The 25,377-nt window shown below is 45.6% G+C and overlaps 1 protein-coding gene across 4 annotated transcripts; it reads right to left on the bottom strand.

Moving 5' to 3' along the window:
* Nucleotides 1–4,981: 4,981 nt before the first annotated feature.
* CNR1 (cannabinoid receptor 1) lies at nt 4,982–22,161 on the bottom strand. Of its 4 annotated transcripts, none has more exons than XM_048049493.2 (3): nt 21,933–22,031; nt 13,755–13,862; nt 4,982–9,564 (listed from the first exon to the last, which is right to left on the bottom strand). In XM_048049493.2, the coding sequence occupies exon 3, from the start codon at nt 9,501–9,503 to the stop codon at nt 8,082–8,084; it is 1,422 nt and encodes a 473-aa protein (XP_047905450.1). In that variant the 5' UTR covers nt 9,504–9,564; nt 13,755–13,862; nt 21,933–22,031; the 3' UTR covers nt 4,982–8,081. The 4 variants fall into 4 exon arrangements, with proteins under 4 accessions (XP_047905450.1, XP_047905452.1, XP_047905453.1 ...); XM_048049495.2 differs by having other exon boundaries at nt 13,755–13,857; nt 21,933–21,947; XM_048049496.2 differs by lacking the exon at nt 13,755–13,862 and having other exon boundaries at nt 21,933–22,161.
* Nucleotides 22,162–25,377: the final 3,216 nt, after the last annotated feature.

Below are 25,377 nucleotides of genomic sequence, written 5' to 3'. Positions count from 1 at the left end.
GCCCGTATTCTCGTTTCACCGTAGTTCACTTTCCTACAAGAAACACTTTCCATTTATCCCCACCTCCATACACTGCTCTCTTGAAGGCGAGTGCCCTGCTCCATTTTGAGACTTCAGTCTACCCTTTCACAGTCAGTAGAAGGATTTAAGCCTCAGCAGGGGCCAGCTGACACACCAGCTAAGATTAGATCACAAACAACTATTTAAAAACCCCGTGTAATCAGCAAGAAAGGGCAAAGAGCAAAAACGTAAGAATAGAGCAGTGCTGAGCTTGAAAGCTCCGTCTGTCCTTTCGTATGATAGCCGGTAGCTTCATCGTGTCTGCGGTAATGAAGTAAAGCGTCTGCAGGGCCCAGCGGTATTTCGGATGGGGTTAAAAGGAAATGAAATGACGGGCACTTTCACGTCAAATCAGGGCTGAGCTTCTTGAATGAGTGAACCCGAAAGGTCTCAGCTTGTACATCTGTTTAGGAGGTCAGCTGCCAGTCACTGGAGGAGTAGTCCTGCTGCCTGCATTGCCATCAGGAGACAACTCAGCCCTTCATCGAAGCTCAGCCAGACCTTCAGAGCTAACGAGGTTAAACAATTTACCTGCAGATATCAGGTGCAAAGGAAGCTGGGTTAAATGCCAAATTCCTAAGTGGATAGTGCGGTCCTTTTTGAACCCTTTGTGGCATTTTGCCGTTGTGCTGCTCTTGCTGTGCTGTGGTTTAACCCAGCAGGCAGCTCAGCATCACACAGCTGTTTGCGCCCTCCTTCCCAAGTGGGATGGGGAGGAGAACTGGAAAAAGGTGAAACTCATGGGTTGAGATAAAGATGGTTTAATAGGACAGAAAAGGAAGGGCAAATAGTAATAATAATAATATGTATATATATATACACAAAAGTGGAAGCTTTCCTTACCATTATGGAGTAAAAAAAAGAAGCAAACTATGCATGACCCACAACCAATGGTGATCCGGTAGAGATCATGGAGAGCTGTGCTCGTGTCTCATCTCCCTTCTCCTCTCCCACCAACCATCCCCATATCCCCATCCCTGGTCCTGCAGACCACGCAGCAGCTCCAGCAGCCACATGCTGGGAGGCAGTCCCCCTGCCAGTGCCGCCAGCCAGCCAGGTTTTGCCAGCTTTATAATAGGAATAAATAAAAGCTCTGAAATAAATAGGAGAAGATAAGGAGGCAGAAAACTGTAATTCTCATGACTGATGGTATTACTCAATTTAGACATTCACATTTGAGCTAAAGCTCTAAACCTCAGATTTACTGAGCATGCCTGTTATTAATTTTGCCTACTCAGGCTGCATTGGTAGCAGGTAGGTGTATAATTTAAAAATGACTTTGAATTAGGTTACAAGTTAAGCGTTGCAGAGACAATGAGTATATTTTTTTCCCAGGCTGCTGATGAAAGGCCTTACTGGATTTGTTTTCACTCTCGTGAAGGTTTGGGAGGAGTGTTTATTGGATGGATCCATAGTCTGTATAATTCCTCATGTTCCTCTGTTAAAATAATACCCCTAATCCTCATTCCTTAACTAAGAAATGATGCTTAGTGGAGTTCCCACCTCTGCATTACTCCTTAAATCCTTCCTTTTTGGTGTCTCATCCAGCAAATATTGCTCTTCACGCCTCCTGATGAGGTTTCTGCCCTGGACCAGGTTACAGCAACCACCAAGCCCTGCCCTGGAGGATGGTGAACCATGGGGGTGTCCCAGAGACCCTCACAGCATTACACACACAGCGGGTCTAGGAATGGGCCACCACAGATAACTGGGATATTTCTCCTTCTCTTCAGCTTGAAGGAGAGTTGGGCATCCCACTGGTGCTGATCCCTGCAGGGACTTTCGGTAAGATCTAGGGGGAAGAAGAAAAAATGGTTCATAGAGCAATGGCAGGGATCCATGCACCCCGTTGTGGCTATACATGGCAGAAGAGGTTTTCCTTTTGTGTAATCAGTGGCCGTGAACCTGCATTACTTTATTGTTATTATTATTATTATTATTATTATTATTATTATACATGTGCAGAGACCTTGATTCGGGGGGAATTTTGAATGCTTGTATATCCTGTTTTCATCATGCATACGCATATAAGCATATATATGGGGAGAGGGAGAGAAAACAGTGCCAAAACAGCATCGGTGCGCATGGTCATGAGTGACTGTGTCAGCAGCAGCACAGTCAGAGCTGTTTTGTTCATGACGTTCTCTACCCATCTGCACACACATGGGTAAATAAATTGCTACACATGGCAAGTCCACTGAACTCCCACAAGGCTTTATGATTCTGCACTGACCCACCAGAATTCAATATAGATTATCTTGGAAGTAAAGAAAAAAAAAAGAAAAAGGAATTTAGAGGCTGTTACTTATTCCGTCTCAGCTTTATTTTAATGTCAGTGAAGATGCAAGTACAATGGAGTATAGCATTGCACTTTCCAAATGGAGACATAGTTTGAAAACCTGGGGTAAGCTATCGTTTCTGCTGAAGTCAATGTACAATCCTTAGTGGCAGATCTTAGTGGGATCCCGCCCTTTAATATGCTTTAATGTGAAACTGAGTGCTGTTCTGAATACCAAAGATGATCTATTGAAAAGCAATGCCAGGACATGTCATATCTAGTCACTAAGATTACCTTGGACTTATTATCACTATTTCTGCTAGCTGAATTTTAAAGATTAATAATAGATGGCCATTCACATTAAGGAGACCTGTTAAAGGCAATCATGTTCTTCATATGTTGTGCTGCTATTTAAAGAAAACTCTGTTGAGACTCTTTATATTCATTACCTAAAAAGACAAATGAATAAGGGCAGTAGGGAGGAGGATGTCTACTCTAAACTATCAAATAATACCCCCCACCCTGATGTCTTCTTAAGCACAGGCAAAAATTATTAGTAATGCTTTTTCTCTCTTCTTTTCTAATCTGTTCCCAGATATTAAGATTTCTAAATCAAGCCAGAGCCAGTCTTTCACCAAGGGAAAATCATATTCAAAAGACAAACAAACAAACAAACACAGATATTTTACTGACAAAAACTATTGTTTTGTGTGTGCATGATGATCCTGTGACTTCTTAAAACAACTATCAGAAGAGCAGAAATAGTAATGGATGTCATCGTGAAAGGCTGAAATGATGACGGTGTATTTGCCTGCACACTTCCAGAGTTGATTTAGGCTGGGAAAACAGTTGCTTGCAAAGTTGTCATCATTTCCTCTTGTGTTGTTCAGAATAGACTTACAGATGTGGTGAGCTGTCACTGTCAAGAGGAACTGTCAGTTTGCAGCAGTACAGCCTTTATTTTCTAGTGAACATGTGAATACAGAGGGAATTGTCCTGGCTGTCTTGGAAGAGAGCTTTCAGCAGAAATATTCCCACTTCTTCATTAAAATGTACTATACAGTTAAAGATTAAGATCTAATCTTTCATTTCTAGTTGCTTTTGTTTTGTCAAGGATATCTCAATTTATCAGTTATCTGATTTTTAAAAATACAAATACTGTAGCAAAACCACGATCCAAGGCCACGGGACATGCTTATTTCACCCCCCTAAGGACACCCACTATTTTGAAACTATGCGTGTTGAGAAGGAAAAACACCCACGTAACGTGAATCTGAGATTAAGTCATATGGAAAACTGACCCTCTGGATGAGCAGCAATCTTCCTGTGGCATTTAATGGGCTTTGGATTGGGTGCGTGAGACTGCAAAGCAAGTAGAAGTGGTTTTTCAACCCTTCTTTTCAGCTGTGGATGGGCAGCAGTGGGAGCCCGGCAGTGTGCCCGGTAGGCAGTGCAATGGCTGAGCTTGTTCTTCTTGCACAGCTTTTGTGCATCACTGACCACTCCATTGTCCCAAGCACATGCCCTGCAGCAAAACCATGATCCAAGGCCACAGGACACGCTCATTTCACCCCCATAGCTCTGTCCCCACTGTCAGTGGCCAAAACCAGACCAATTTTTTGTCGTCTCTCATCTTTTATTACTTTCGCAACCACCAATAAGTAATTTAGGTTGCCGTTGGTATTGGCAGCAGTGTTTTATTTGTATTCCTTTCTTCTGCTCTTTTGTGTTTTGTTTTTCTGAAGTGTACGGGTTTTTTCCTAACGTGACGTCTCTGTGCAAACATATGCATCTGAGGAAGGCAAAAGAGATTTATTGCATTTTGGCTAATACAGAGGAAAGGGGAAATTGCCTACATAATGGAGCAGGAGATTCAGCTTTAACTATGTCATTTCTCTCTTGTCTCCACAGTACCGAGTACACAAATATGAAATACACAATCTACCTCCTCCTTCAAAGATATCAGCGTACAATTAAACCCCACAAAGCTTGACAACCTGTTGTCAAGTTGTTTAAGCAGTTGTTTCAGAATCTGACAGACAAACTTATAAACAAAACGTAGAGCACCAGATTGTGGGATGAGGCAGCATCATCACGTGGCTTCCTCAGTTATCTCAAAATTTGGAAAACAAAAAAAAAAAAGTAGAGGAATGCTTTTTCTTTTTTCCTTGAATAAATAACAGTTTAATTACATTATAGAAATAAAATATGATATGGTAGTAATACACTGGAAATCTTACAGAAATACTATTCTGCTACTGGTAGGTAAATGGAAAAAGCTACTTTTCATGACAATCTGAACAGTACTTGTGTACAAACTATTATACAGGTTGCTAATGAAAAATATTGCAGCAGTTGCAAGGATGTTACCAGCTCAAACAAACATCTAATGATACAATATTCTTCTAAGAGGAAGTAATAATGTTAGATTTACAGACAATAAAGAGTTATGTTCTCCACTTTGAAACACTGGAAATAAAAAGCTCAGGTAACCCAATTTCTTTACCTTATAGTATCACGAGGATTTTTTTTTCCTTTCACCATCAAACAGCATCCCAAGAGACCCTGTAAACAGTTTATTCAAAGGTAGTATTTGAGATGTCACAGCAACTTCAACAACTGTCCTAGTCTACAATTACAGACTTTTTAGGCCACTGCTTGTACAGATGACTTTTTCTTTTTTTTTTTTTTTCCCCACTTATTTACATACATTCAGCCCAGTAACAGCAGGTAAAATGCGCTGTCTGTCTCACAATAGACACACAAAAATTTTCATCCAAAGGCCAGTGCAAGAAAAACGTGGATAGTGATTGCACAGCATCGAGGAAATTATATTATACAAATATACAATCAAGACTGTTGAGAAATCTAACTCTGCACGCAACACGACACGGATGGTCTTCGTCTAGCTACACAACACGTGGAGTGGGCAGGGACACGTAACGGCGACTATCGCTGGTCGGATGGTGACGGTGTGGGTGGCTGGGGAACACAGGGTGGCTGTGCTATCACCAGGTGAAGGCAGGCAGCTGCACACGGGGAATACCTAGAGCTGAAGGTGGAGCACAGCTTATCTGGGGACGGCAGCGGATTTTCCTAATGAAGCAGTCATCCTACTCCATTTGCAACTTGTAGGGGAATGGTTGCCATCCCTTGAATAAATGGTTCGAAGTGAACCGACACAGTTCCCAGAGCTTTAGAAAAACTCATTATGCAAATGAAGATACTGATGATAGACGGTAACGTTTCACAGGATGCTATTTCTTATTATATCAATAAGCACCAAGTTAAGTGCCAAGACAGCCCCATTGTCCCATGATTTATCACGTAAAATTTAGAACTTGAATGCACAATGAAAAGTCCACAAAGTTTGCATTTAATTCACAAGAAGACGGTTTAAAAAATGGCTCTTAAAATACCTTTACATTTGAAACGGGCTTCCCGCCTCCCCTCCAAGAGGATTGCTTTAGGATGGACTACATCTAGATAGGAGAAGGATTAGCCTTGGCCCCTTGGGGAGCAGGGTGCCCCGTCCCACCACCCAGGTTAGCTGCAAGGAGGGAGGCAGAGGAGGAGAATACCCTTGCATCTTCTGCTGCCCAGATCTTCAGAAGGTGCCACCCCACACAAGGTCTTCGTGCCCTGAACTCACAGCCTCTTAAGCCACTGAAGAGCCACCAGCTGAACTCAGCTTGGATGTTTGTGCTACCAGCTGCTCTGACCTGTGCTACCGTATCCAAAACACCACGGGGACATCCTGGTGGCCAGCAACCCCAGGACCACCACCCTGCTCTCTTTCGCTATGTAATCCCACTGCAGGATGGCACGGATCTGGCTCTGCTGACCCGCTGCCACTGAGGGAGCCAACCTCAGGCACGTGTCAGGCAGCTAGCTGGCTAAGCCTCCTTCGCAGCTATTCTGGCAGAACTCGGCTGAAGAAGGGTGAGGAAACGGTCCAGAAAAGCAAGGCAGCAGAGAACAGGACCCAGTACCCTTGATGTTACAGAACATCCGTGACTCAAAGACTATCTAGCAACATGCACCTTGTGTAAGTCCCAGGTTGCAAGAACAATCCCACCGTGGAGCACAGTCACCATTTTCATCAGCAAATTCTTCCTTGAAGATCACGGTGTCAAAACTCGTCATCTGTATCCTGGTTTCACAGTGAGGCTCACCTTGCTTCAAGCAATTGGATTTGAGTACTGAAGGATGTGAACGATCCCTTATTCCTGGCATTCTCTGTTTTCAGGAACACCCTCAACAGCCACTGCGGTGGTCAGGGCTGGCGCACGCCATGCTCTGCCTCCTGCTTCACCTTATTCTCAAACACAACTGGAAGGCTGCTTTCTCTAGCACATGGATACACCCCTCAGCGTGGATCTGCATGTTCGCGACACGGTACTTTCATCGGTAATCAGTTGGAAGAACTCAATTTTAGAAACAGAATTTGTGTGCAAAGCGTGCAACAAGAAATACAGCTTACATTTGGTCATAGTGTCCTATCTTAGTTATGCTACCATGACTCACACTTAGTATACTTACACACACGCATACATACACACACATACACACACATAGATATTTATTTATATACACGCTCACACGATAAGAAAATGCCTAAACCTGACAGTATTTCCTCCTCTTTTAGTGAAGGCTGGAGTTTGGCATCTCAGGCTCTGGATCTGCTTAAACCTGGGATACAGGAATGAAACACACTTCAAGTATACATCGACGGCACAGTGATAACATCACACATGGAGTCAGACACATGCTGTCTTCAGTGGTCCAGCACCAGCATGCGACTCAAGGAGCCAAAATCCAGGACCTTCGCTCTCAGTGTTCGTATTCACACAACACCCATGGGAAGGGCGATAGTCTGTACAACTGTAAACGTCCTTCTGTATAAACGCAGTGGTATTTAAAAGTCAGTGCATTCCTCTCTTATATTCCTCCTCTATTCCTTTGTTGCTGTTATTCTCATATGCATGTGAAAGTAAAAGGTAGTGTGAAAATAATTTTAGTAGAAGAACACAAAGCCTCTCCTCTAAGTCCACAGAAGACCACTAAAAGTGTAAAATTTCCAAAATAGCTCATAGGAATTCTTCAAATACAGTAAGTGTTTTCAATGGGGTTTACATATCACGTTTCACATTATTTCCACGTAAATCTACCTTATCACTTTGTTTAATCGGACAAATATCAATAACACATAATAAAACAGCATACAATTCACGGGACAACACATTTTTACAAAACCTCTAAAACTCAGCACTGCCGCTTTTGGAAAAAATCAAAAACTCCTATTACTTACAGACATGAAATACATTTCACATTGAAATGAACAGCATGATTACAAGGCTTTTTCTTATTTGATGGTATCGTTTTAGGATGCATTAGTTTTCAATTAGGTTTCACAATTTTTCTTCACACACCCTTAAGGAACTTTTGCTAGCTTGATATTTTTCTCTGTGCTCTTTCAGGAAACTCACTATTATTCAGTAAACCCTTTTTGAGAAAAACAAAAACAACTTTTGAAAATTTAGCTCAAATCCCTAATTGTAAAACTCGAAGAACTGGCTGATGGTAATGCTCTTAACACAACCATTGCTTAGCTTACAATGACAAACCAAAAAAAAATATTACAGGAGGGTACAAACACATTAAGCCATGGGTTTGGTTTTCTCTGTTGTTGATTTTTTTTTTAAACTAACTCCTTTTCTCACAATGCTGAGAAGTCTCTGGCTTACAACGCTTCAGCAGTCGTGTCTGTGGAGACAGACATGGTCACTTTGGCAATCTTAACTGTGCTCTTAATGCAGCTCTCGGCGGCCCTGTGCACGTTCCCCGTGTTGTTGGCGTGTTTGTGCTGGCAGTCAGACTCCATGCTGTTATCCAGAGGCTGTGCAGTCCCTTCGCAGGTGGGGAACATGCTGCGGAAGGCATGTCGTAAGTCCTTGCTCCTCAGAGCGTAGATGATGGGATTCACTGTCGAATTCAGCAGACAGAGCATGCTACAGAAGGCAAAGACAGTCTTGATGAGCTTGTTCATTTTCCCAAAGACATCGTACACCATTATGGCGAGGAGAGGGCCCCAGCATATGATTAAAACGACTAGAATAAGGACCAAGGTTTTGGCTAACCTGATGTCCATACGAGTTTGATCAGGCCTAGTGATCTGTACTTTACCATCCTCCGTAGTCTGAATGATTATGCTTTTCTGCGTGCCACGCTGAATCATGCGAACAGCGTGGCTGTGCGCCTTCCACAGTATGTACATGTAGGCATAGACAATGAACAGCAAGAGGACGCTGGTGACCCCGATCCAGAACATCAGGTACGTCTCGTCGATGAGAGGGAATATGTCTGAACACACGGAGTTGAGCTTTTTGCAGTTCCAGCCGAGCAGGGGAAGAACGGCTATTACGATAGCGATGGTCCACATCACACAAAACGCTACGACAGCCTTTGGTCGGGTAACAATCCTTTTGTAAGCAAGCGGCCTGTGTATAGAGATGTACCGGTCTATTGCCGTGAGGAAAAGGCTACCTACGGAGGCGGTGAAGGAGGCTGTAACTCCACCCAGTTTGAACAAGAAGACGTTCGGGCTGTCCTTCCGGTGGAAAACATGGAAATCAACAAAACTGTAGACAAAAATCACGCTGCCCAGGAGGTCGGCCACAGCCAGGCTGCCGATGAAGTGGTAGGAGGGCCTACACCGGAGGCTTCGGGAGTGGAGGATGACACACAGGACCAGGAGGTTCTCGAGGACCGTGAAGGTGCCCAGGGTGAGCGACAGAACGGCGATGGCCAGCTGCTGGCTGGGGTTCAGGATCATAAAGCACTCCATATCCATGAAGTTCTCCCCACACTGTATGTTCTCCTCATTATCCTTAAACGTGGACAAGGACTTGTTGTAAAACTCTGTGATATTGATCTGGTCTGAGGGAATAATGCTCAGCAGGGGATCATCTCCCGCAGTCATTTTTTCTTGGAAAGGATCACCCCTGAAGGAGGAGAGGGGGAACTTCTGGGGGTAGTATCCCAGCTTGGATGCCATGTCGCCTTTCATGTCTTCGTACTGGATATCGTTGGAGCCCACGTAAAGGAGATCTGTCGTAATTGTTCGGAAAGTTGTATCTGCGAGGCCATCTAGGATTGACTTCATAACCCCAGTCTTGCTGGTTTCAAAGAGACTTGGAGGAGGGAAAAACACATCTGAGGAAGTCCTAGAAGGGGAAAAGATCAAACTTTATTAAGATAAACAGGGAGACAAACTCCACAAACAACTTAGTTGAACTGTGACAAACAAAATCAACCTTTCTCTTGTATTCACTGCAGGTCTAGCCTTTGCCACCTGCTGAAGTAAGAATGAGTCGCGGACTCTGAAAGAAATCACCTGGATTTCACTAAAACTGAATTACCTTACCAGTGGAGCAAAAAAATTGGAGGTGCAGAGAACTGAGTATTCCACAGAAAAGTAATTTTCATTTCTCATCAAAACGTTCCAAGCCGCTCCACCATAATGATATTTTTCTCTAGATCTGAACTTAGCTTCTGATTGCAAAGTACCTTGCAGACTAATATTCCTTGGGCTTGCTTCATTTAGATAATACCAAGTGCCACTGCAGGAACAGCATTAAACTGAATCATCACCTTCATTGCTTTTCTTTCAAAAGGCACCAAGGGCTTTGAAAACCTGACAACACAGACAGAACAGGGAAGGAACCATGCATTCTAAGTTTCCTACTTCACCTTGTATATTCATATTAACCTGTTCCAGTAATCTGAGGTCTACTAAGATCCTGAATTTGTTAGTGCAAGTCTATTAGCAAGGTGTTTCATCTATAAATATGGGGACCTGGATATAGTTTCAGTACTCAGTTCCTTCCTTCTGCTAAGCAAACCAAGGCAATTGGGATGCCTGGACTACAGGAGGGAGGGGAGTATTTACCCAGTTCCCTCCACAATTTCAGGAAAAATGAAGAGAGCTGCTAAATCAGTGTGTGTAGCAGTGATCCATTCAGTTTGGGTCAGAAGCCTCAATCAGGAGAGTTGACACTTGCGTAGAAAAACAAGGTGCAGAGTTTGGGTCAGGGTGCAGCTCTAGCCAATACTACAGGCAAGAGGGACCAGGAGCCACTGCTCCCATGAGAAACATTGAAAGGTAGCTCTTCCCACTGGAGACTTTCCATTTAATTCAATTCCTGGGGGGACATTTGGTCCCCCCAGAAACTGGGAACCCAGCAGAAGGTGCCCAGGTAGTCACTGGTCTCTGAGTCCTGTCATGCCCAGCCTGTGCTCACGGGTGGTGATTTGTCAGGATGTAATTCCTGGTCAGGGTACCCCTGGGAGAGCGCGCTCATCGGTGTCTGAGCATCACACAGGCATCAACATGTAAGACAGGTCTTACAGCTCTTTTTATGCTGTGCTCCTTTATTTAACTTTGCCCATGTAACGCTCCTTGAATATGCATTGAACATCTGCTTTAGGGTCCCCTTCTATTGCCAGAGTGGCAGTGAGCGGCCTGAATGCAAAGAGCTGGAATCACTGGTTCGGTGTGCTACAGCTATTCTGTATCTGCTATGGGATATCTAGATGACTGTGTCAGCAGCAGTAACAAAAGCTATCTTTTTCATGCTTTTAGAATGGAGGAAATTGCCTGAGACACCCAGGAAATCCCCGATGCCATATACAGGCTTGTGCTGGCCTAATCTCTGCGCTTTACACACCTGACAATAAATGGCCAGAAAGGCCACCAGAGGTTAGCTGCCAAAATCCAGAGAACTGCAACTCTGAAAGAGGAGACTCGCACCCTAAGTACCACAGCTTTTCCATAAAAAACTGAAAGAAAGAGGAAAAGGATTCCTCTCTACAACAATACCAATACTTAAAAAGTGAAGAAGCCATGATCACCTCCAAAAGAAGCTGAGATTCTGGTGAAATTTATATTTATACTGTGCCTTCTCTGGGCATCTAGACACCTGAGACTTCATCCATAGCTCATTAATACAATATTTTCCATTTCATCCAGCAGGCCTGGACATTGAGCATTAAAGGAAGCATAGGATCCCCACCCTCCAGAAGACACTGCCATGTCGGTGCTGAAGATGAGGAGGACTACAGAAAAGCCAGGATGCACAGGACAGTCAAATACGTAACACGGATACTCGCTGTGTCAGCTTTTGCAGACGCCGCTGCTCAGCAAGTAAAAAAAGAATTATTAGACAACCTTAAAATACGTTAAGGAATTAAATTTTGAGGGTTTGATTAGTGAGGGAGGGAAATGTCACTGAAGGGCACATTAAAAAAGAACTGCAATAATCTAATTGCAGGCAAGGTACTTTTCTTCCAGAAGGTGCCTTACAGCTGTTCCTGGTAGATTTTGCAGATTTTACGTGTTGTAAAAATGACCCTGCTGACAAGACTGCTTTTGGTGAAATCTGGCAACTTTAAACTCAGGGTTACAACACCAGTTTAAAACCAGAGATGAATAAATTGTTATTGAAAAAATAGTTTTATAAAGATGTGAAGATGGCTGTGGTACTCAGTTACTCCAGTTTATTTCTGTCAGAAGAAAGACAACCATTTTAACGATTAAAGCCACAGCCCCATGTTGAGAAGATTATGTTTGAGTACAGCTTCAAAAATTGTATGTGACTGAGCACTTCTGCCAGACAGACAAACAAATTGTTATGAGGTAGCTAGTCCCCGCTGGAGTCACGTTAAGTATATACATCCTCATAATAAGGTGCCAGCCATGCTACAACCCCTACCTTTGTTTGAAATACAAATGAAAGAACACGAATTCCCGCGTGCTCTTTTAAAGGTGTCAGTGAGTTATGTGACAATATCGCTATGCATGCATATGCTATGCTAACAACGTGGTTAATGGGATCAGGAGAGGCAAGCCTTACTCTGAATTTCAATGACTTTTTTTCCACTGTATTTTTACTTTGAGATTATTACAGTAATTTCCACCTTATTGTCTCTGTAAAGAGTTTTCTTTGAGAGTACTTGGGAGTTCATTAGTGGTGTAGTTTAGGCTTTGGGGGATGCAGCTGACATTAATTTTGTTTTTGTTTGCTGCTGGGAAAATCATAATTGGAAATTTCTAGCAGTATGTGTGCGTGCACCTATTCAAGTAGCAGTTGATTTTTATTAAAGTTGCAGTAAAACAGCCATTCCCGTGATCTGGAATTGTACTTTACTGGAATTTGCTTTATTTTAATTTAGATATAGCTTGTCCCAGTGTAAACTACAACACTGAAATGCAGTGAAGCAATCACTGAGGTTTTTCACGGCCACGTAGTGAAAACAAGACCGGGCTTTTGGCACTGGGTGTCCAGGTCACAGTCTGAGGCGCTGCACAGTTTAGCATCGACCGAAAAGCTGATCTTTTTGTTTGGTGAGGTGGAAGCATCAGCATCACACGAGTTTTGGCTCTGAGCTCTTCTGTCCCCGTGTGCAGCCAGACACCTGTGGCAGGCACTGCTCTTCCCACGTGGCTTCCATCCAACACAATCCAACACTGCCCGAGACCCACTAACATCCCTCCTGGGAGCCCCTGCGGCTTCTTACAGCCTCCCTGGCAGACAAGGGTCCTCTGCATCGATCCCTCCTCCTCTCTGGATGAAGGCTGCAGGTGAGGGCTCCGTTCCCCAGCCAAGGTCCCTCGATACCAGCAGCTGAAGAGGACGAGCCCTCCTGCCTGGCGCGCTCCTCAACACAGGATTTGAGACTCCCGAGCTCACGGCTTGCTCCCTTCCTTAAATGAGCTCTACAACTTTGCTCATTTTAAAATGGCTTTAAAAAGAACAAAAATATTGATTAGAGATGAGTAAGAGCCTGCGCTGATGCCGGCACTCAACATTTTCAGTGTATTTATGTGAGCGCATGCAGCAACTCGCAGTAAGCAATGAATTTTGACGACGGATAAGGATTAAAAAAAATACATAAAAAAATCGAGTGTCTGTTTTTTCCCAAAGGATAAAAACAGCAAGCCCATAGCTGCACACCATTTTAGACTGTGCCACTTCTCCCATTAGCCTGCCGCTGTCGGCTGGCACTGCCAGACTAGCTGTGCAAAGGGACTGCCACTAGATGGAGTGGCTCTTACAAGCACGCTGGTTAGCGTCTTCAGAGACCTGGATTTAACTTCATCTAGCCTATTCCAGCCTGCCTTACCGGGGTCCAAACATATGAGGTGTAAAACATCAGCTGAGTGTTGAAGACACTCCCAAGTTGGTAAGTCTTCACCCTCAAAGTGAAAGAATTGGTGAAGGCAGGGGCACATCTTTCTGCTGCCCTCTGCTGTGTGGTTATACACAGCCTAACAAGAAGCTGGGGTGCTATCAGAATATCAAGACCCCTTAGATAAAATCTAAATGAGGTAATATGCAAAAGGCTGGGAACCCACCTCAGACAACAGGGAGAATTACGCTTTCCCTGGACTTCTAGCTGGTCCACAGCACCAGTTCACACGAGGAACAAGAAGGTGACTCCTTAAAATGCTTCTCCTGCTGTTCTGGGGGAGAGGGAGAGCTGGAAAGTTTTTACAGTCATTTAAAAAAGGACAGAATTTATTATAATTTTCAAAACAGGCTGAATGATAGAGCAATTTTAATAGCCTGGATAGAAACACATTTGATGTTCTTCCTCAGAAAGTAATTATCAGCAATACAATGATGCTACTGATAACTGCAGAAAATGTTGATGTGGAAAGAAATCAAAACAAGGGAAATCCACAATCAAACCTTCCCAGTTTCTATTTTAAAATATTTTGATCTCCATGTTTATACATTTCTTCTATGATATCTACAGCTAATTAAGAACAGGCTAAAGGACAAATAGGTATAATTGAAACATAGTTTTGATTGCACAAAGATACATAAATTCATTCTTCTTGCTCACATATTATAAAGCTTGTAAGTCCTTCAGAGGTCTTTTATCTGCTAATATGTCTGCATAGCACCCAGTACACTCAGACTCCAGCCAAATGAGGTCCACAAATTCTGCCACATGAGAAATAGAATAATTTATACTCATATGGAGTCAGCTGAAAACATGTGAGAGAAATGGGAGCCACTATAGTAACTGTTGGCCTCCAGGAATCAGAACTGTCCTATAAAATGAAAATTTATATGGTTAATAATTACCTTAACCCATATAAGGAGGAACAATACTGCTTTGAGGACAGAGCAAGGTTTCTACGCCTCAGAGAAAGAAATACAGAGCCTGAGAAATGGCACTCTAAGACTCAATAACACCAAGCAAGAAAAAAAAATGTTGAGGGGAATATGAAAGCCATGTTATCCCTTTCCTATTTACTGTTTTACCACGCCAACACTGCGTAACTCCTAGGCTATGAATGGCAAATACACTGTCACTCCTGATTCAGGAAAACTTGCATTCACTTCAGCAGGGATTTTCTCTGAGAGAAGGACAGAGCACTGAAGCTAGGACAGGAGCAAATTAGGGATGATATCTTCTTACAGCAAGGCTCTGCCAGCTATGGGGTAAGCTACTGCATGCAAGTACTGAACCAAATTTGGTTCTTATGCAACATGCTGATTGGTATCTCTCTCAAGTCGAATATGAATTAGCCAGAAGCCACAGCTACCTGGTTACTTATGCTAATTAATATACCATTTGCACACTAACGGGATGGGAGCTGGCTTGTTCTAATTTGGGGGGGACAAACTGTCCCTAAATGACAGTCCCCAGCAGCTGACAGTCTGAATGACAAACGCCAAACAATTGGGGGGCGTAGGGGGAGTTATCTGGTGACTGACAACATTTCTCAAAGAAATGACGTTACTTCCTCCCTCCCAAGTTCTGTCGGTGAGGTGTGTGTGCACCCGTTGTAGCACAGGCAGGGCCTGCGGGCACAGGGAAGGAGAGGCGGCGCCTCACTCCCCCACGGCCAGGTACCTCAGATCGGAGAGGCCGGAGTCCTGCAGAGGCGAGGTTGAAGTCCTGCTCCGTCTGGTGCAGAAGGGCCTGAACTTTGCTCTCCTGCACCCCAGGTGAGCGTGATGGCAACCTCTGCTCTGCCGTCACTCTCTGACCTGTCGGAATTGCTCCACGTCGTACCACGAGTTAAACACCCAGAAATAAAGGCGCTGATGGATATTCCAGCACGCCATGCAGGAGAGAAGCTTGGTTTGAAGCCCTCTCTCTCATCAAGCCAACCAAGGATTACAACTGGTGTCTCCCATATCCAGAGAAACACATGAATCATGCAGCTGCAGAGGAAAGAGCGGGGGGACAACTGCCCCACCTGGCCGTGAAAACCCTCCAAAGCTCCTGATTTTGCTCAAAACCCACTTGTGTTGCTTGTGAAACACACACATTTCCTACATGGTTCTGGGCAAGACAAAGTCCTGGCAGGGAATGCACAGCCACCCAGCCTGCCTGTCCTCTGGGAGAAAGGAGGGGACGCAGAGGTGGCTTTTTTATAACAGAAACAGTGCAAACATGGGATTTGGCAACCTTTCACAGTTTGTTATGTATCCTAATATCATTGAAAGACAGTTTTGGGAGGCAATGAAGAGGCTTGCTGAAGTATAACAAGCTCAGATGAAATGGAAACACTGGAGTGACCTGGTATTTGCTGAAAAACAGCTCCCGTATAGGGACCAACTTCCCAATAAAACAGAAAGAACATAATAAGAGTAGTTTGATACATATTCCTTAATGTACATTAAGGAAAACAGATGCGGACTCATTAAATTGGTCAGTTTTGAACTCTCAGACTTTTTTTAGTAGAGGACTTATCTTGGATTTCAATATTCCAAAGAAGAGGATTTTTTTTCCCTGCACCTTTTCTGACCATTCTCTAATGCCAAGAGGTGCAGATGCTTACCACTGCTGGGCAGAATTGACATAAATGTTAAATGGAAAAAGAGAAGCCCAGCAAGGTGCAAAAGAGATGGGGACTGAACACTTGATTTCCTGGAAGAGACAGCAGCTTGGCACACAAGATGTATCTGTAGAGAGAGAAGTAACTGCAAAGAGCAGCACAGGACATGAAGGGCTCAGACTCCACTGGAGGCTGAATGCTGGAGGTCCCCAGAAGAATCTGACATCTAGAGCATGAAGCTGTGGGAGAAACACATTTATTAGCAAAGAGTTAACCACTCCAAGAAAACAGCTTCCACATAACAGCCAGAGCAGAAGAAAAAAGGTCAAGAATTTGTAGCGGCAGAAAATATTAGTGAACTTTATTAAAAGAGTACAGATTAGAACCAGAAAGGCAGGAAAAACATTAGGCTCCAGGGAGAAATCTTAATAAACCACACAGTGCATGACTGCTCTCCTCCTTCCCCTTGCAAGAAACCGTGTCTGAAACAAGTTTTAATTGAAGTCTCTGCTAGATTGCAAAGAGATGATGAAAGGCTAAGTAATGGGGGTTAAGCAGTGTGAATGGGAGTGCAAAGAGAAGGGAAAGAAAACTGATGACCGAGACAGGGAATAGGATGTCTCCAAGTGAGATGGGTGCAAACCAGGGGAAGGTAAGAGAGGAAGACAAGTGGAAGGAGTCCCTGGTAGGCAGGGGATGCAGATTTTAGGGAAATAGAAGAATTGCCTTTGTGATTGGCTTGGGGAAAGCAGATTGGGTGAAGGAGAAAACTCACGAGAGAAAACCTCCCTGCTCTTCTGAGCTAGGAGGACTTCAGAGACGCCTCCACTAGCTGAGGGATGTAGCTAGTGGGACTTTCAGATCTCACCTGAAAGAAAGAATAGACCCACCGCTCTGCAGGCAACAGCTTGCTCTTTTGAAAGTCCATTTTTGATCTGTATTCAAAGGGTGAGAGAAGACGCGCAGGGCCCCGCGAAGCCGTCCTGTGTAAGGTCACTGAGAAGGACAGCGCTGTACGGACTGACACATGGCGCTGAGCTGGGGACAGTCAGCGGAGACCAGCCAAGCCCACCAGGCTCCGTAGGAAAATGAAGCAAGGGATACATACCTCAGAGTGAAAAGGGAGACAGGATGCTCGAACGTGGCCACCGGATGACCCACACGGTGGATAAACACACCGAGAAGGAAAAAGGAACGCAGGGCTCACAGATAATGGCCGAGAAGGTCAGCAGCACACTGCAAAGCAATGTTCCTTCTGCTCAGCCCTCGGGAGCCTACTTCTCCTGAAAATTGTTATTAGGTCACCACGTATGGGCAGTGCTCAGACGCTGGGACAGAAAGGCTTTTGGTGAACGTGATGTCCCCCACACCGTCAGCAGAGGACGGTAATATGCACTCCAATTAAAAGATGTAAAACATTTTTTTCATTTCTGGAGCTGTCTGGCCTTTCATAAAATTTAAATAAGCTCAGATAACTCTCTTCATATCTACATTCAGAATATAATGATATTCAAATATACTGCCTTCACACACACAAACAACTTGTGAAATTATTTGCCAGCATATTAAGCTACTACACCAGATTGCTTGGCAATGGTGCATGTCTTTGAAATATGCAGATGCTTTTCTTTTTTAAAAAAAGGAGAGAGGGAGAGAAAAGGAGAAGTGAGAAAGAATTACAGTAGAATCTGGTATCAAAGTAACCAGAACAACAAAACGCAGAGAAGACTCCAACCAATATTTCATGGTATCTGGAGAAATGGTTAAAAGATACTGAGGGATGAGCTATGAATTTTTGTGTGTGTGTATATATATATATACACACGTATAAACTTACAGATAGACATACACAAACACATACACATGCCTAGAGGAACAACTGTGCAAAGTCTCACAAACGCTGCAGTAGTGTTTGTCATGCAGAAACTCAAATTCCTGGTGCCAGAGGACAGACAGACAAGCTAGCAGTGTAGGTACAAAACATACAGGCAAGATAACTGCTGAGCATCATTTTGAATTCCCCCATACACAGCCTTCCTGGGGAAAAACAAGCATCTAAAATTAGCACATCTATCACTGAGATCCTGTAAAAATTATTTTGCTAGAATATATACGTATGGGTATCTATATACACACACTCCAAACCTATTCCACACAATTTCCCAGGCACAGTCTGGAATCCAGCACTGCATTGTGCTCAACAGAGGCAGAACTGGGTAGAAATAATGACTTCTCAGAGCAACAAGCACATTTCACGTGTTCACCAGAAAGGGAAGGTGGGAGCCCCAAAACCCCAAAGTACAAACTTTAAAAGCTTTCCTAAAATGCAGATATGAAAATTATCCCAGCGAGGGCTGAAATGGAATTTACAGTATTCCCTAATGAACTGCTGCTGCTCAGTACTTTGTAGTATGTGAGCACGCCTTCGCTAAGAAGAATACACAACTGCCATAAAAAGAGGTTAACACAGGTTGAGGTAAAATTCGATGCCATCTAGCCTTGATCTACACAAACAAGACAACATCTGAAAGGCACAAAGCAGCCAGTTTCACCAACAGTCCAGCTGAGGTATAATGAATGAAATCTTATTAACTAATACAGTAGTGAAGTATCTATTTTATCTGTAATCTGGATATGGGCAGCTAGATGAAAAAAGAAGGATGTTCCCACTCGAGAGAGGCAGAACTGAGCTCGCTGTGTGCATAACCATAATGCCCTTGCATGAGGCACCAACGTCGTAACAAAACGTGGTCCACCCTTATGTTGCAAGCCAAATCATTTTTCATGGGTAACAATGGCACCTTCAGAAAAAAAAAAAAAAAAAAAGTTCTTTCTAACGAGCAATTGATTTATAAGTCATTACGACCATTTCAAAAGGACAGGTCATTGCTGGTTTCAGTGATCACTAACAAAGCCACGCACTTTCACCGAGCCTGGGTTCTGGGGGGCATCCTTATCCCACCGGCAGCAATTAGCTGTGCGCTTTTTTGCAGCAGCGCAGCGTCAGGCTAGAAATGGAGACATAAAGAGCAGTACTGAGAAGACAGGTTGTCACATTTTTAACTTTGCATTAATAACAAATGCTGTTGCTGTCTATTCTGGCACATTTGCAAGCTTGCTTTTAAGTACAAGGGGCTGGCATGCATCTCCACTATAGATAGGAAAACAAGAGCAGCCTTGTTATGATTAAAAGGGTCTATTTCCCTCTGCCTTCTGTCTTCTATGTCCATCTGCACAGCTGCTTTGAACTTGGCCAAATCCCAGTGTTAGGGTCGCCTGCAGTACATATTTTAAATCAGCAGCAGACTGTGCGAATTTGCTGCTACAGAGGAGAAAAATCTCCAAATTCTCGCTTAAATGGTTGATGAGTGGTTCTGTAGAACATTCATCATCGTAGATAGCCCAACCTATCTGGGAAATTGCAGCAAAAATGTATCTAAAACCATTTACTGTTTCACGAGGAAAATGAGATAAAGTCAATATAGACATCTGCAAAGAAATGAAGAGAAATCACTGTTGACAAAATGAATTCTGCTGATGCCTCCAGAGCCGACTGAACAGCTAGAGAGAGGTCACAAAGTTTGCACGTGAGAAGTGAAGGTAATTCCCCTTAAAAAGCACACGAGTAGAGAAACCGGGGGAGTGGGAGACAGTGCATGAGACAGACCTGAGGAACCAGGAGCGGCGATGTATTTGCAGAACGCTCAGGCAACACTAAGTACACGGGTTTGGGTTCTCCCCTGCCATTTAATCTCCTCACCTACTTTCATCCAACAGAACGGAAAGCCACCCGAGCTCTCCCTCCCTAGCGCGTAACACTGTCAGCACCAAAATCTGAGCGGAATCACAGTTTGCAAGCACTGGGGGATGGCCACATTAAAGGATGGAAGTCAGAAATGACTGGGGGGGAAAAAAAAAAGTTATTCCATTTCTAAACTTTTGTTGCCCAATCAGAAACCTGTGAGCACAGAAACGGAAAGACAGACATGCCTTGGCTGAGATGTGCCATTCCTCCAGCAGAGCATGAAGGCTCTTAACAGTGTTCTTTATGCAACTGAGCTAACGTAATTCACCAAAGAACAACAGCCAGGATCAAAGCGCCCACCAGCCCACCCTCACAATCCTAGAACCTGCTTCCACTTTCCCCTAGAGTTTTGTAGGTATTTTTATTTAATTACTGTGGTTTCAGGTGTTACCGAACAGTTGATGAGATAAATTCAAAGCAAATAATCAATTTCTTTACCTCGCCAACTTTTTTTTTCTCCCCCCTCAGCAATAGATGCCTGCTGGCTCAGTCAAACGATTATTGCTTTTATCAGTTTTGTTTTAAAATGCTTTTATTCAAATGGCTTTGCCTCTCATTCCAAAGACCAATGGATAATAAAGCAAAGATGTATCCTGGTTGCTACAAAACTAATTTTAACCTCAAGCAAATCAGGAATTACACATTCATCCTCTGAAGTGTTTAAAGACATTATATTCATTTCTTTTGCAGTTGATTTAATAAACTCTAGTACAAATATTTATTATGCAGGCAGAGTCACACCTTTTTTTTTTCTTTTTTAGAAGAAAAAACCTGTGCTAGCAGTTGATACTAGGTGTAATCTAAGGAAAATTAAGTACTCCCAAGGTATTTTTTTTTTCTATGTTGCACATTTTGGTATTAAATACTGTACTACAGAGCACTCTGATCCTCCCCATGATCTCGATACATGTGAGCAGCAATGCCACCCCCAGCAGAGATTGCCATATTCCTTTAAGAAAAGGTGAACAATAACAATGAAAACAAGATGATACGTGCAAGGAAAAAAAAAAAAAAGAAACATCACACACCTTTAACAGGTCAAAAAAGCCACACTAGGCTTCTTTTTTTTTTTTTTTTTTTAAGAAAAACTTGCGGGTACTCCAGAAGGAGTATTTTGCTATCTGGCTCCATGGAGCACCTCTCCCTTTTCCTTCTTGAAGGGAGAAAGACACACGCCAAAACTGTCAATGCGATCGTTTACTGGCACACAGAAAGCACCGCTCACGATAATTTTAGCAAAAAAAAAAAAAAAAAAAAACACAAAAACACGAAAAACTCCGGACTTCATCATCTGACACCATTTTCCCCCAAGCGAACCGAAATCCCGGGCAGGAGCTGCCTGCCGCCGGGGGCTGGGTACCTACCTCATCCAGGGGTGCTCCCGGCGGAGCCCTGCAGCCGGCCTGGGAACAAAAAGATGCCCGGGGAGGAGAAACCCATCCGGTCACTCGGCACGGCGCCGCACCGCCCGAGGGCTTCACACGACGGACACCGCCTGAAGTTTACGGAGCTTCCCCCCCCCCCAAACACACACACACCTCTCCCAATTTCAGGCAGACCCCAGCCGGCCCCAAAACCCCGCGGGGACACCCTCCGGAGGGGCTGCCCCCCTCCCACCGAGCACCCCTGCGGAGTTTGGCGAGGGGGAAGCGCACGGGGACCGAGACGGGGCCGGGACGAGGGCAGCAAACCCCGGGTGTCCCGGGGGACCCGTCCCCGACCCCCGGCTCGCCAAAGCCGCTCGGGCTCCCTCCGGGCTGGCGGAGAAGGGGGCAGCGCGGTGTGGCCGCGGCCGCCCCGCCGTCGGGGCAGGCGGCGTCGCTCCCCCGGCGACAAACTTCGAGGGGCTCGGCCCCGCCGGGACCCCCCTTCCTCCTTCCCTCCCTCCCTCCCTCCCTCCGTCCCCGCAGCCCCCTCGCCCTCCTTACCCTCGGCACGGCACCGGCCGCGTGTCCCCCGCCTGCTCCGGCCGCGCCGACCCCCGGCAGGGAGCGGGGAGCGGGAGCGCCGCCCCGCCCGGGCACCCCGGCACTGGGGAGCGCCGAGGAGGCGGTGCCGGCGAGGGGAAGGAGGAGGTGGGAGACTTCTTCTCCCCCCTTGGCGCCTCCTCTCCGACCACCGCCGCCCTCGCTCCACGGGCGGCTGCCGCTCCTCCACCGCCGCCTCCCCCCCACCCCCCCCGCCGCGGGCCGCCCCCGGCCCTCCTCCGCCGCCTCCGCCCGCAGGCAGCGAGCGAGGCGGGCAGGCAGCGGGCTCGGGCTCGGGCTCCGGCACCCGTCGCCGCCGCCTCGTCCCCCGTCACCCCCCGCAGCCTGCCGCCCCTCTCCGGTCCCATTTATGAAGCCCGGCTGCCATCACGTGTTAATGTGCCTTTTGTCCTGGCCCTGGCAGCGCCGGAGGCGCTCCGCACGCACGGGCAGCGCCGGGGGAAGCCAGGCGGCGGCGGCCAAACTTCGCCCCGGGGGTGGGCACCGGGCGGCGGGCGGCGGACCCTCGCCCTGCCCCGGCCGTGCCCCGTACCCCGCCGGGCGGCCGCCTCCCGCTCCCTTCTCACCCCTCCCCTCCCCTCCCCGAGGGCCTCTAAATTATTAATTATAATTAGCCTCGTCGTGCCGCGGGGCCTGCCGGCAGCCGACGTGCGAGGCAGCGCCGCCTGCGGCCCGCGGGGGCGGCCGGCGCCTCCCCGCCGGAGGGGAGGGAGGGAGAGACCCGGCAGGGAGCCGCCCGCCGCCCTCTCCGCCCCGCAGGGCTGTGGCGGTGCCGGCTGAGGGGCCGAGGCCTCGGGGCAGCCCCGGGGAGGGAGCCCGGCTTCCCGTGAGGGGCTGGAGAAGCTCCCGAGGGCTTAAGGCTGGGTTTGGGGCGGCACCGCAAGGGGCTTCGCCCTTCAGCGGTGTGCCTCAAGGCTTGGTGCATCTCTGCGGGGTGGCGCCCGGCCGTGAGCCACCAGAGTTTTGTCATCATTTATTTCCCTCTTCCACGTTACCCCCGAGCCCGGCAGACGTGGCTGTGGTGTGCTTGTGCTGGTGCGACAGCCGTCATGGCGGCGGGCAGAAGTAGCGGGGAATCCCCCATCTCCCAGGGCTGAGGTGGCTCCGAAGGCGCAAGGACAGCAGGCTGGGGTTTATTCAAAAGACGGTTCTTAAAGAATGTAATATCCAGCTGGCTTTGCTCGGTGTGCTTCTCCCTCTGCAGTGTCATAAATATGTATTTGTCTTCACATGTATTAATACAGAAACATGATAAATATTTATCGTTTGACATAGTGTCTAAAGACATTAACTGGTCCATCTACCACATCCACCCGTGGCAGAGAAATATCCCGGATCCCTCATTCCTCAGAGGAGAAACCCGCAGGGAGCTACGCTCTTCACTAGCGAGGATCAAAGACTTTGGGTGGCAGTGTTTTCGGCGGTGCCCAACCCGAGAGGTGTGAGCCATCTGATGGCGAGCCTTCCCCTCGAAGGTTTCTCCGGCTGGGCCCCCAGGGCCTGAGGCACTCAGCGTCTTAGGGATCTGGGGAAGTGGGCTGGTGCATCTGTTGAGGATCCCAGACCCGCTGCCTTGGTCTCGTCTTTCCTTGTGCTTGGTCCCATACCGATTCTGCTCAATCGTAATTACTGCCTACTTTTTTTTTTTTTTTTTTTTTTTCCCCGACCGCTGGCTCTTCCTGATGATAATTGTTAAATTAACAAGAAAGGAAGTATTTTCAAGTGGCATTCCTGTGAGAAAATTGGAGAAGAAAAAAGGCTAACTCATCTGTGCCCAACTCAAGCTTCTGATATTAGTCAGTCTGTTTGGTAATTCAGAAGTGCTGGTGTGTAAAAAGAACTTTATTTAACACTGCAGTAAAATCAGAGCAGATTTCTCTCTGGCTTTACATTTCAGAAAGTACCGACTTCTCCTCAGAGGACTGAGAGTTTTCATTTGATTTTTTTTCTCTGAAAGGTTGGTACTTTTGCCTTTAATGTGAACCTACTTGGTTAAGCTTCTCTTCTACAGTCATGGAGGAGCGCAGCTCCTCGGCAAAGGCAAGTGGCATCCAGAGGACATCACTGGACACAAGTCAGCCCACGGGGTAAATTTAGGGCAACGTGTTACTTACTGCTCATTCCACCTCCACGCTCACGGCTGGCTAAAAGATCCCCATCCTGAACTGGGATTTACTCCAATCTTGGGGTAATCCTTCTTTCTGTCACTTCTAAACTCGGAGAGCAGAGAGGGAAATTGCGATGTTGACAAATGTAGCCATGCCTACACACTGAGGTGGCTTTTTTTTTCCCCTAAAATCCCCCACAGTTGCTACTGCCAGTTCAGCCCACAGGCGCAGCAGTTCGGCAGGAGATGTATGGGTAGCCAGAGGTGACTCGAGCACCAGCTTCTCAGCCTTCTTCATTGTGGGGTGTCCTGTGACCCCTCGTGCCTTGTGCTCCCCCAGCGTTTATCCAGATCTTGCTTCTAATTTAGCAATTTGGCAAGGGGAAGGTTGTTGAGAGCCTGTGACACCTGTTCCTGGTGGAGCTGGTTGGAAAACCTCTGAAAGAACAGCTTTCCACTGGAAAATGCAACCCTGTCAAAATCAAATCGCTTTGCAAACTTGTGTCGGTTTCACTGAAAATGTCATTTAAAAAAGAGTAAGTGGCGGAGGGATGTTCCAACAGTGTGGGAACATCTCGTTTTGACATTTCCAAGCTAAATGTTTCAATTTCTTCTTTCAAAATGAGTTTTGGTTTCAAAATATTTCATTTTATATTATATATTACAAAATAATACAAAAATTGAAAAGCTGAATCATGTTTCCATTGAGCTGTAATTAATTTTCTCCATGACTTTCTGAGGGTAGAGTTATTCTGATTTGGAACAAAATTTGAAATCCCAAACATCTAGAAAAACTGGAGTATGTGAATTTTGTGGGGCTCCCAGCCATGTGATGGAACTCCAGAACACGTCAATGGCCACTTTTTTAAGCTGTATGATTATGAAAGACTTAAAATAGTGGCAAGCTACTTGCAGTCTTGTCTTTCCTCACACTTTGAGTCTTGTTGCCTGTGGAAATAAAGCCATTCAATACCAATGACAAGGTCTGAAGGAAGAGATGGGGGTGGACATAGACCCTAAGAGCAGATGTTCTTCCTTTCCTTTTGGTTGCTCCCAGTTAATGTGCTTCGAAGCGGTGCAGTGGTCAGGTATCTTCTGGGCACCCCCAGTACTACTGCAGTTGTAATTTCCTTCACTTCGTATTTCAGAAAGAACAGGAAAGAAGGTAACACAGGAGATAATCCAGCTGATCGTGTGCTCTTTGTAAGCCACAAATCACCAATTCTTGCTCTACCAGACAGATAATTTTTTTTCAAATACTAGCATTTCATATTTTTA

Source organism: Anser cygnoides, chromosome 3 (assembly GCF_040182565.1).
Source record: "Anser cygnoides isolate HZ-2024a breed goose chromosome 3, Taihu_goose_T2T_genome, whole genome shotgun sequence".
NCBI classification, from domain to species: Eukaryota; Metazoa; Chordata; class Aves; order Anseriformes; family Anatidae; genus Anser; species Anser cygnoides.
This window is presented reverse-complemented; position numbering and strand designations above follow the sequence as displayed.